The 12,964-nt window shown below is 44.6% G+C and overlaps 1 protein-coding gene across 2 annotated transcripts in view; it reads left to right on the top strand.

Annotated features, from left to right (window-relative positions):
* jade2 (jade family PHD finger 2) overlaps positions 1-12,964 on the top strand; it is a 190,997-nt gene that overhangs the window by 104,082 nt on the left and 73,951 nt on the right. For both annotated transcript variants that reach the window (XM_084374194.1, XM_084374193.1), the window contains exons 8-10: positions 2,645-2,761; positions 7,574-8,077; positions 9,347-9,511. In XM_084374194.1, the coding sequence (XP_084230320.1) occupies positions 2,645-2,761; positions 7,574-8,077; positions 9,347-9,511 (786 nt within the window). The remainder of the gene's footprint in view (positions 1-2,644; positions 2,762-7,573; positions 8,078-9,346; positions 9,512-12,964) is intronic.

Genomic DNA, 12,964 nt, shown 5'->3' with positions numbered 1-12,964 from the left:
TCTTTGTCAAGCCGAGGTGTAGCCGAGCAGCCGCCAATTTCGACGCGATGTGTCTCGATGATACCTTTTCGGAAAGCGTCTCTCGTCTGAAAGCTTCCAAATGGACAGAAAGCAGCCGCTCATTTCAGATGTTCAGGGGCCGGATGTTGCTTCACGCCTTGCACACACCTTTAAACTGTTGAGAGAGTCAGTCATGTGTCTTCAGCCTATTCAACAACACACTCCACCAGCAGATTTCTCAGTAATAGAGTAGCTTTTGGCAGCTCAAACCTTTTACTTCTAATTGCCTTCTGTCACCCTTGATTGGGCTAATTGTTTTCGCTGCTCCGTGCGCTTTTGTTTTCTCTTCCTACCGTGGAGGGGAAGAAAAGATAATTTGCATGTCTGTGCTGTATGTGCGTTTTTTTTTTTTTTGTGTGTGTGCGCGTGTTTGTGTGCGTGTCCTTGCAAAGACTCAGTCATGTGTAATTTCATGAGCTAAAGAGCCGTTAATGGCAGACAGATTCGCAAATAAACAGACGCACACATCACAACACTGGCTAGTGGCTTTCTGCTCAATATGATAGTAGTGGAAATTTCCAGAAAAAGAGGCTTCGTGTGTGAGCGTGTCATTCATAGAGACGCTTGTTTGGTGTACGTGCGTGTGTGTTTATGTGTGCGTGAACGCACCGCCCAGCCTTCAAACGATACAGCCCCCCCGCGGTGTTGTGTGTGTAGCTGCCCTCTGCAGAGAGAGGTCTCTCTTTTAACGGATATTCACCACACACACACACACACAACCACACGCACACACACACGCTGAAAGACGTGGAGCCCCTCTTCTAAAATGCCTTTTCATTTAAAGCTGTGATTTCTCCCCCATTTCCACTGAAGTGATTTCAACTGTTGTCAGTTTTCCATCTACTGGCTTTGAAATGTGAAGTAATTGGGGCTGGAATATGCTCATCGGGGAAAACGAGCAAGCTTTAGGGCTGCATGTGCCTCTACACACAAACATAAACACACACACACACACACACACACACACACAAAGATGGCGACCACTCTGACTTTTTTCAGTCTTCTGGAGTATCGACAAACCAAGAGATGCGAGCACGGTGGAGGAATTGTGTGAAGTGCAACCTCTCTGAGCGTGTCGTGTGTGTGTGTGTGTGTGTGTGTGTGTGTGTGTGTGTGTGTGTGGGCATCACGGTCGAGAAACAATCCAATCAATTAACTACAGCATTCAGAACTGGAAATCCTTCTGCCATCGATCCATTCGTACATCAACTCTATACAAGGAGCGAGCGTTGGCGGCGACAGCTGTGGCATCATTGTCTGAACCGCGCTCTTTTCCATTGACTTCCTCAATGGAGCGAAAATTGACCCCTACTCCAATCGAGTGTGGCGCACAAAAGACATCAATAATAAAAGAAAGGAGCGAGGCCGCCGGCTCGTCCTGTGGTTGAGCGGATGAGAGGAGGAGGAGAAGAGGGGAAATCAGATAGAAGGACGAGTGGGTGACGAGAGAGAGAGGGAGAGAGAGAGGAGGGAGGCGTGACCCGCGGAAATCAGCCGTCAGCTTGTTAACGCGAGCGTGAAGGACAAAGAAGGAGGGCCATCCCCGCAAAATAGGAGAATGACTTAATGTGAAAGAGGTGGAATGGTTTTTTGGAAAGAAATAAGAAGCGGAGGAAGGAAGGAAGGAACGGCTCTTTGGTGATGAGTGCTCTCCACTCCATTCTGCATGGCTGGTTGGCACAGGTCAATGACATTTTGGTTGTATTTGGTGGAGCAAGTTTTGAGGGCCAAAGCACTTCTGAATAGACTGCACAGAGAGAGTGAGTCACACTGGGCTTAACAGTACTGTTATTTTCCAAGGAGAACAGGTGTTCCTGTCCCCGCTCCAAGGACAGACGCTCTCACACAAGAACATTATGGAAATTGTGATCACTTTATCAAATTGGGACCAACAAAAGGTAATCCTGGAGATCTTTGTGCGACATCAAAAAGAAGCATGAACCGTGGTCTCTGGATGGATGTCTGTTTCGATGAAATGTCAGAATCAGAAGTACTATTGATGATTGTAAGATTCTGGCAGGGATATCAGCTGTTCTGGTCACCATGCTGGCCGGGTTAGCGTGATCAGCTGATCCCCGGTGCAAACAATGCAGTCATGGCATCAAAAAAAACAGCAGGCTGCATGTACACATCCCACTAACCTATTTCATTATTTATTTATTTTTTCTGCAAAATAGTGAAACACCCCTCACAGGTTCTTCAGAGCCCAAAAAAACATCTTCAAATAGCTAATTTCTGTATTGATGAAGATAATCAGTTTATATTAACTGATACGAAACAGAGAAAAGCAGCAAGTCATTTTTGAGACGCTGGAGCCAGAATATATTTGTTTGTTTTTTTGCTTAATAAATGAATCAAGTGATTAATTTATTTTAAAATATTTAGCAAGCAGAAAGAGGAAACTGTGATAATAAATGCCTGACTGACTATTTATCCCCTATAAATAAACAAAGGAATCCAGTCTGCACCGGTGCGTTCACATCCTGAAACACGATGAATCTCCGCACCTTGTCGATTGTTTATCCCACACGGTGCTTTTGTATCTGACGTATGTATTTTCTACCTGTGCTGTGTTTCCCTGTAGGTGAGTATAGGCTGTCCAGAGAAGATGGAGCCCATTACCAAGGTGTCCCACATCCCCGCCAGCCGCTGGGCTCTGTCCTGCAGCCTGTGTCGAGAACACACAGGAACCTGCATACAGGTGCGTCAGACGAACTCTGATCAGTGCATCCGCTGTGACGTATGAAACGAAGTGACCTCAAATTAAAAGGTTCTGTTATTTTTTTCAAGACTAATTAACACGTTTAGCTGCCCACTCTGAACCACCGCCACTATAACTTCAGGCTGTTGGATTATTATTTTAACAGATTGAAATAATTGTCCAAAAGCTTCAGCTGGCGTCTATGTAGGAGGGATGTAATAATCACATTACATGTTTCTGTTCAGATGCACCTCCTCGTCTTCCTTTCTTCTTCTTCTTCTTCTTCTTCTCCGTCTTCTCACTAATCTAATCCTCGTGCCATCTGTACGCATCCCGAACATCTGGAGGTGTTGTTGGAATGCAAACAAGGGGTGAAGAAAACCTGGGTGAAGTTTAAATTGTTTGTGAAATTCAATATTATGGTTTAATTTCTGGAGCGGCATCAAAGTTCAAACCCACTCACCGTCGTACGCTCTGAAATAAAGCCTCGCAGGCGCACCCACACACAAACCGGAAAACCTGCACACACACACACGTACGCGAAGCAAACTTCTCGCAGTGCTGTTGTATAATATGAACTCGGCACACACTCTCACTGCAAATGTCTCTCAACATCACAGATCGTCGTAGTTCTTAGCCTCCCGCTGGGCGCGGTTGGATCCGTTTGAACCCGGCTGCTGAGTACGTAAACAAAACCCCCGCTGACACTCGAACACTAACCCACTTTACAGCTATTAGCCTGTGGACCGTTCAGCGTTTAAAGCGCCCCAGAGTCGAACTGCATCTCTCAATCTCTGAGCTCCACCTTTGCCCGTCTGTTTGGCGTGCGTGAACTTGTGCTCGCTCGAGTGTGTTTCGGATGCTTGTTTGTGCAGTGTGGAGGGTGTTTGCTGTCACAGTATTGATGCTGTAGATTAACAGCGAGTCCTTGAGCCAGAATCCCTCTCGGGGAGAGTTTCTCTCGCTCGTGTTTCCCATGCTGGAGGCAGGCGGCCGTACAAACTCTCTTCCTGATCAGCTGCAGGAGTCCTGTGTAGGCTTTAAAAGTATAAAATACAGTTACAGATCAGTTTTCCGTGTTGAAAGGTTTCGTCACAGGAGTGTCTGAGAGGGAATACAAAAAAATATTGGATCTGTCTGCTGCATCTGCAGACTTACAGTACGAGTGTCTCTCCCCAGTCGGTCAGACAGCTCAGAGCAGATCAGAGTATTGACCATCTCGCTCTGAGATCTTCTGCTTCAAGTCTTCGGTCATTTCCTCCTTGATGATAACGAGCTTCTGCGTCTAAAGATACCTTGCTGTGTTCCTTTTATGCGCTAACTGTTCCTGCCGTAATGACAGTCGGAGCGTTCAGATCTAAATATTTGTATTTAACGACCTGCTGCATTAATTGGCACGCTCTCCAAGTGTAATGAGCCTCTTAATTAGTGCGTTATTAAAGGAAGGTGCACTGGAAAGGTCAACTAGTCAGGCCTGTGCTGCGGAGAGTCGGCGTGTGAACGACGGTCTTCAATAATAGGACGACACAGTCAGCTAATTAGGAAGGTACTTTCGCTTCACGGTTAGTTTGTCTTCTTCACAGATTTTTAGAGAACCATAACAGCCCTTCAGATTTAAAAGCCTATAGCCGGGCTTTAAAAACTCACACTGTGCAGCCAAACATTTTGCAAACACACACAACTTCTTGTGGGATCACAACATTTAAAAAAAATACCAAACATGTCGTGCAGAAAGTGTCTGTACAATGAAACAAAAACATGGAGAATATTTCCGTTTTATGAGATGCTGCGTGCGTCCTCAGAGCTCAATATTTAAATTGCAGACTGATGCTCTCTCGTAAGGAGAGGATTTAGCTGAGCATAATGCTGTTAGGCCAACGCCATGTGGGACGGCTGCGTTTCAGACAAATCCATGTCTGAAGAGTGAAGGAAGAAAAGTCAGCCTCGATTCCAACTGGGCATTGAAAATCCTTGAATGTTTCCAGATTTGGGCAAAAGCAAAGGTTTTGAAAACGAATGAATAAAATATAACAAATCATCAATATTCCTCAGGTGTCGAGCTCTCTCTGCATCCAAGGATCAACACTTCACATCTTCAGGAGAGACTGTGTGATGGATATAGGCACCGCTGTATACTGTAGGTGCGCTGTCAAGTCTTAAAATTCATGATTTCATCAGGATTTCTTCACTTCACATGGAGATAAATAAAAAGGTAGGCCTGGATTTTGAGGACAGATGTCTCAACCTGAAGCCTGTCAGGTTGAGCTCTTCAAATCTGTCACACAAGACACTTAGAGTTGTTAAAAAAAATCCTTGAAATCGCTGCTCATCTGTTTCCAGTTGCCACCTCTTAATTATTTAGAATGGCCGAGCAGATGTGTGTGTGGGAAGCATCGATGTTGTGTTTGTTTAGACACAAATTAAAACTGTTTGGATCGAGATCGTTTCATTTGTTTGAAACAGAAAAACCAGACTGGATCGGTCACTTTATGGAGTTACAAGATAGCTGCGCAGTCAAACAAACACGCTGCTGTCCACAAAGTGCTGAGAGTTAAAGACTCAGCGTGTGCACTAATGAAAAACATTATTAATGAACCGCTTCCAGAACCGAGCAGGTGCAGTCCAAAAGGCCAGATGAGTATTACTGCGATGACTCGGCTCGCATCAAAACAACACGTCCAGGCGGCTCCATGCTGAGCTCGACCTTTCGCCTTTTGACACCCAATAAGTGATAGCAGCTGCAGCGGGCTCACCCTGACATTTGGGGAAGTTAGTAATAAAATGGGTCAACAAGTGTACACCTTTTGACTGCAAGTCCACTTTTTTAAACGAGATGATGTATCTGCAGCGGCCTCATACAGGCTGGACATGTGATTATTGAATCACGTCTTCTGTTCCTCCATCACTGACTTTGTTTACTCCGTGATTTAGTGGATTGAGGATGTTAATATATTTTGAAGCTCGCTGTAAGAGCCGACAACATCGGAAGACTAAACATCGAAGTTAATTTGTCTTAGTGGTCTAGTGGATCACTGTGGTACCTCAGCAGAAGGGCAGCAGTCACCTCGATAGTGAGTGACAAAGAGGAAGAAACCTCACAGAAACTTCACCTCATGTGCTCTGCATTTTATTGTGGTTCTTTACCAAAAAGAGTAAATAAGACAGATGAACAGATGAGCGTCCTCACACAGATTTCATGCTGACCTGAAGACTTGACAGGTTGGGATGATGAACTGGTTCGTACTGATGATGTGCTGTAGATAGAAATCAGCGTATTGTTGTTGGGGAGCGATGAGGATAAATGCAGCAGACTAAGGCTGAGTGCAAGGTAATTGCTGCAAAAACATAATATAACAGCCTTTTAAAGGTTTAGTTTTTTCTTTATAAACCACATTAGGAAATGTTCTGAGGCTCGGCACCAGTGAAATACTTTATATAAGGACTATTTCTTGAGACAGAAGAAGGTTTTCATTGCGAGAATACGTGTGATGATTCACATATTGGATAAGTGCTTCCAACTTTCATTATTTTATGTGTTAAATCTTAAATTCTCACTCACAGGTTGCCTCTTTATGTAATAGTACAGTAGGTTTTAATGTTAACCGAGGGCCGCTGTGTATTTTTTGCTTTTAAAATGAACCTTTTAAAGTTTCTGTGAGCAGTTTAGCGATTAAAGGAGAAACATAGTGTGAGAGGGAAAAGTTGTTTGGTGAAAAATGTCGTCTCCCAGATGGTGCAGTCAGTGGGATCAGTCATAAACAACCCAGAGAAGAGAGTCACCGTCCTGCCTAATGCTGAACTCTCTCTGAAAAATACAAGCAGCGACCTGCACACACACACACGCACAAATGTACATGCACGCTGTGACAACAACACATAGCCACAAGGGCTCACACACGCACTCGAATCACACCATGCCTGGAGGGACTCAGCAGGAGGCCGCCTCTTAGTATGACCTGTAATGGATAGCACTGAGACACACGCACACACACAAGTTGCCGAAATGTCAGCAGAAATGGAGGAACCGTGTCTGTTGTGACTCGGCTCGTTTTTTCTGCTTTGCTGCACTTCTGTTGGAACCTTGATAACACAAATGGACCGAGAATGACACTTAAAAACAAATAGCTGTGACAGAAGCGCCTGAGAAATTGGAAAAAGAAAATTGTGTGTGTGTGTCTGTGTGTGTGTGTGTGTGTACATGCACGTGTGTTTCAAAGAAGAGTGTTAAGATAAAAACAGTTTGTTCTTTTCCAAACCTGCTCGTCTTTTTAATGAACGCAGACAGAAGAAGCACTGAGAGGGGATTTCCCCGTCACTGTTTCACCTTCCATTCGTACTTTTTTTTTCTCTCCTCCCACAATTTCTGTGCATTCATTCATACGATTCTTTTCAAGTTCCTTCTTCAAAATATAGACTCAAAAAATATAAACCTAGCTGATAACAAGTGGTGGACCCACTGTCTGTGTCGGGGCTGTATGTGCATAACCACAGATATAAGATACACGATCATATATGTTTGATTTTATATCTATGCCTCAAACTCAGTGCTTCAGCTGACATTATAGGACCTTCGTAAGAATCTGTAGCCTTGTACGTGTATTATTCACGTGGCCTAACGTTACTTATTCAAGCCTGTGGACGATTTCTTTGAGTTGTTTAATGCTGCTGTACTGTGTGAAGGACTCAGTCCAAAGGATGTGACTAATGCTCGAGTGGCTTGTCTCAGTGCCTTTCCTCACTCAGCTAACGGAGAGAAACAGTCGCTTATGTTGCTGCCTTTAACTGTATTTCCTCTCCTCCTCCCCCTCCCAGTGCTCCATGCCCTCCTGTATCGTGGCCTTCCATGTGACGTGCGCCTTCGACCACGGTCTGGAGATGAGGACCATCCTGGCAGAGAACGACGAGGTCCGCTTCAAGTCCTTCTGCCTGGAGCACAGCTGCACCGCCAGCAACAGCGGTGCAACCATCAACAGCACCTCCAGCTTGGCCAGCGTGAGCAACGGCAACCACACCACCACCGCCACGTCCGCCACCAACGGAGCACACGGCGCAGCCAGGCCTGACTGGGCCACCACCGGTGTCAGTTCTGAGCTCCGGTCCGACCAGCAGCACCAACCAAACAGCAGCAGTGACCTGGAGCAGAGGTCTGTTTTGTACCCGGTGTCAGTGTCGGCATCAGAGCGAGCTGAGCGGGACCAGCTGGAGAGAGAGAAGGTGAGCCAGAGGAAACAGAAGCTTCAGGAGCTGGAGGATGAGTTTTACCAGCTGGTGGACCCCAGAGAGGTGGCCGAGAACCTGGCGCTGCCCGTCCCTCAGGTACGTGAAGCCAAGGAACTGAAACACTAGGATGTGTCGTATAAAATGATAAGAAATGACACTCGCAGTAATATCTACACCTCCATGTGTACCAAAATAACTCTCCAGACAGTGTGTCAGGTATAAATAAAGTTTAAGCGTAAAGCTTGACAGGCTCGCTGATGAGACGGGTCAGAAGAGCAACAAGCATGCAAATATTGTGACAGCGATGTCGTCTCAGTGCACGCAGTACGTTGAACCGTGAAGTTACATTTCCGTCCACTGAGAAGAAGAAGCCGAAGCTGCTTCTGATCGGTGACACTGGACAACTTCATGCTCCTCTGATCGTGCCATTACTGCGTTGGGAAGTTGATCTCATGACTTTGGTCTGTTCATGTGCGTCATGCGTCCAAAAAGAAGTTGTGCAGCACGTTATCGCTCGGAGTGTTTTAACAACACGTCGACAGCTGTTTCCAGTAATTGAGTGACAAGGAAGTGCAAATGAAGCGATGCAATACATGACTTTGTTAAAAGTTTCCTGCCATCAACCAAATGTTCGCCATGTTTCAGCACCATATGACGTCAACTCAGTGAAACGTGTACCAAAGTTGTTATTCTGTCTCGGGAGGGCGTTCTCGTGAAATGTCCTAGTCGGAAAACCATTTTTCCTAAAATGCAGACAGTGCATGAACACACAGAAAGACTGGTGTCCATGTTGACTTGCAATGTTATAGAATATGTAAATAAAACATTATAATAATGACTAAAACCTTGATTAAGGTCACTCTCTTTGCCTGCGAGACATTATTCTGATCTTTACAGAGTATTTTTGCATACACGTTCAATATTATATTATTCACGCTTAACTTTGGCTTCCAGAGTTAATTAAATTTAATAAGATGTGATATTGATGAGTTGCATTTAGAGCGCCGGCTCTAGTGCGTCAAATAAAGTGCTCCCTATTCACAGGTAAACTGCCTGATAAATTACAGGCGTTTGTTCCGAACGTGCTCTAATTATCTGGTCTGTGCTTTCCAAACATGGTTGTCGCTGCAAGCTAGTGCTTTTCTTTTGTAAAGGAAGGCTACACCTGTAAGCAAACCACTTTTATATGCACAAAAAGAAACCTTGTAGCGTGCTTTAATGGAATAATAGATGTATTTTGTTTCAGATGCGTGAGATTGATGTAAATGATCCCCTTCAATCGCCTGAGCTAAATAATTTGGATATGTGGAAATGAGATGAAACCACGATGATTGCAGCATATTTTGTCTTCTTCTCTTCTTCAAGGTGGACTTCTTATACCAGTTCTGGAAGATGAAGAGGAAGGCCAACTTTAATCGACCTCTGGTGACCTTAAAGAGGGACGAGGTGGACAACCTGGCGCAGCAGGAGCAGGACGTGCTCTACAGACGCCTCAAACTCTTCACACACCTCCGACAAGACCTGGAGAGGGTGAGTAGGAGATGCGTGGTGTGTGTTTGGTATGCAGTGTGAAACTTGTTGCTTTTGTGTCTTTTGTGTATTTGCACATGGCGGGTACGTGCATGCTCAGTGCTTGATCCAGCCAGTGTTATTGATATTTAAGGGGTAATTTAAATTTTTTCCGAATGTTAATTAAAAAGATCAGTGACAGTATCATATGAAGTTGATTTTGGCATTCATGAATATTAATGTTACATGAATGAATAGCCTGAAGGATGAAGGCATAATGAAATGGCTGAATGCTATAATGAGTGATTGAACGATAGCCCGGTGTTGAAAATTAAAGTGAAAATCCACCCACCACACAGAGTTCGTTTTGGATTTTCCTGTGATCTGTGTTTACTCTGATAGTTTATTTACTATATGTGAAAGCCAGTCGGCACAGAGCGCTCGAGGACCTTTTTTTTCGGGAGTGTTTTGGTGCTTGTGGCTCTGGGTTTGTGATAGACAGACTTCAAATTCAGTCTGAGGCAACCCAGAGCACAGATTTAGCATATGGATGTCTCTTGGGAGGTGAAAAATACCTCCCTAGTAGCACAGTGTGGGAGGTGCAGCGGGTACCAACTTGAGATAGTTGGGACTGAATCCTCTCTTTTCATCTGAAAGACTCAAGAGAAAAAAAAGATATGGTAATGTTTGTGCAACTGCATGTAATGGAGAGGAAGCCTTTGATTTGGAGTCTGTCAGAGGGTACAAGAGGAAGCTGACAAGGGACGCCATGCTTCTGTTGAGGGAGTTCGACACTGAGGTCCTCTGAAAGGAACAGCCTGCCGGATCTAAAACCAAGTGAGGCGTGGTTAAGCATTGAGTTTCTGTGCTAGTCATGTACTGTTCATAATGGCAACCATGTTCAAGCATGGTGTATATGTCAGTATTATCTATTACAAGTCATACAACCAGAACACCTGAGGCCAAAGAGCAATGATTACGTCATCATGTTATATAAATATGTCTATCATCAAGGCTGGCTGCTGTAGTTGTTACATGGTGGTCAGGCGTACACTGACTACATTACTGGTCCACAGCCCTGTCAGATGTTTTCTTTTTTTTTAATTCAATACTTAGTCGACATGTCACTAATAAACTGAAGGCGTGTGCCGTACAGCAGCGCCGGCAGCAGAGTCACATCTCACTTATCCCACGTCCAGAATAAGAAGCGTTGACTGAACAGATGCTGAAATGAACCGTTGTTTTGTGTTGTCATGCTTGATGAATGAGTGCTAAACTCATTGAACACATTGCATTTCCTGCGATTAGCCTAAGCTCGTGTTTCGCCAGTTAAATGCTTTTAATGTGAAGCTGCAGCAGCAGGAAACGTTCGCTTTGCATGAGCAGTAAACTAACACAGCGCTGTACAAATAGCAAACCTCTTTTCTTTTAAAAACCCGGTGTAATCAGTAACGCTGGAGCTGTCAGGTACTTACTTCAGGTGGATCAGGTTGTGAGACGTTACTGTCAGATAGTCCTGAGAAACCAAAATGTCGAGTTGCCACAGTCTCACTTCCAGAAGAATTTGTTCTCCATCTGCGGGAAAGAATTCAAAGGGTGGTTTGGTTCAAAGCCCACTTGTGGAGGGGCTGCTTGGGAGTTCTGGTCGCCTTTGCCCGTCGCGGCGGCAAATTGTGAGCAAATGTTCTGCCTGTTTTTTGTTTGTGGGCAACAGAAAATGTCAATTTGAAGAAGAAGGAGGGCCCGTCGGGCTCGGTTCATTGAGAAAAATCTGGAAATAGCAGACAGGCAATGGCAGGCCAGAGAGACGAGGAAGAAAAGGGTCAGGGTGGACATGAAGAAGCAGACTTCTGTGGACGAGTCTCTGTCAAGGGTGGATAAGAGTCGCTCCAAGATGTTCTGGATATTGTTCGGCTGTCTTCGCTGGTTCTTCAGCGCTGCTTGATGTCTCAGTCTTAATGCTGGACCGTCATTGTAACTCGCATGCTCTACGTTCTTTCTGGCTTTTAGGTTTCACGGTTCCTTACTGCAGAGTTACCCACCACAGCTATTGACAGGGGAAAGCCTAGTCATCTTGGTTTTTACGTTTTGTTCTTGCCTTTACAACAACAAAGAATAAAAGCTTATTAATGAACAATGTAAAGCTTTCATGCAACTTGCAGTCTTTAAGTGTTTAATAAATGCTCACTGCTCTCTCAGCGCCTCAGCCTAAACTGTAGCAGTATAGTTTTGAGGTCAGGATGTTGAAGTGTTTCCCCACTGCATTCAGTATCATAGCTCACACTTGGCAGCTGAATGCTAACCACTATGTAAATTTCCTTGCTCGGGTTTTTTGGGATTGGTTGCACGGATGCCTATAACCTCACTGCAGGCTCATGTTCGCAGTGCTCTGATAGTTGATTGGCATTCACTGCAGTTGGTGCTCTCAAAACCTCTTTCTGACCCTGCACTCTACCCTACAGAATCTGAATGACGGCGGGGCAGCCCACAGCCGAACATCGACTGCAACCTGAGTTTAGGGGGTTTTACGGTTAACTCTGGTTTGCCAAGGACAGGCGGCCAGACGGCTGTGCTGCTTCTCGTGTTTGCACAAATGTTTCATATATCACCACCGCAATCTAACATACATCATATGACATTTGCTTACTTTCTGATACTTAATCTCCCGAAAAGAATCTGTGTTGAAAATGTTTCCCCCACAAACCCTCTAACAACCAGTGTCGGTGTCTGTTTCTTTCAGTAGACTGTAAGATAAACCAAATAATCTGGTGTCCTAAATACTTTTTTCCGTCAGTTCTCTGGCATGTGATTTGATACGGTGCAGTTGGCTTTGCCTCGGTTTGGTTCAGCTTGGTCGATTTAATTTGGCTCACAGTAGGAGAAGCTTTTGGCAATTAGATGTCTGCATATCAACCAAATGACCCACTGCACTGCAACAAAACTAAAAAAGAATAGCATACCAGCACCGGAAATAATTGGACAACATATTTTAATTGCTCATTGGTTTTCCCATTTAGCCCCAGCTGGTAATACCGCTGGAGTGGACTTAAGGACTTGTGATTAGGCTGACGGATCAGCGCACTTCGCCCAGCATCCCGAAGGGTTAATTTGGCTTTTAGATAACAATTTATCACCTCTTAACCCGAAAAATGGCGTGAAAAAGGATTTCCCACAAAGCATATAGTCACAAAAGTGGGATTGAACCGTTGACAAGTGGCTGAAAGTTCAGTACGCAACTGTGAACAAAATAATGAAAACACCCAACTATATTCTCTGGGTGCACATGAGGTTGTGAGTCTGTTTTCGATTACTTGCAATGTATTTTAGTTTCTGTGATTTAAACAATGCTCCACAGAGGCGTTTGTTTCGTATACACTTATGTAACTGTACACATACCACAGTGGTCTCCAGTGGTCAGGGTTTATTGATTGCTTCAGGCCTTGCAAACCTCCTGACCACTCAGTGTATCTGTGC

This window comes from Pagrus pagrus (assembly GCF_965226575.1).
Source record: "Pagrus pagrus genome assembly, chromosome: 14".
NCBI lineage: Eukaryota > Metazoa > Chordata > Actinopteri > Spariformes > Sparidae > Pagrus > Pagrus pagrus.
The sequence above is the reverse complement of the archived record's forward strand: the minus strand, read 5'-3'. Positions and strand labels throughout refer to the sequence as shown.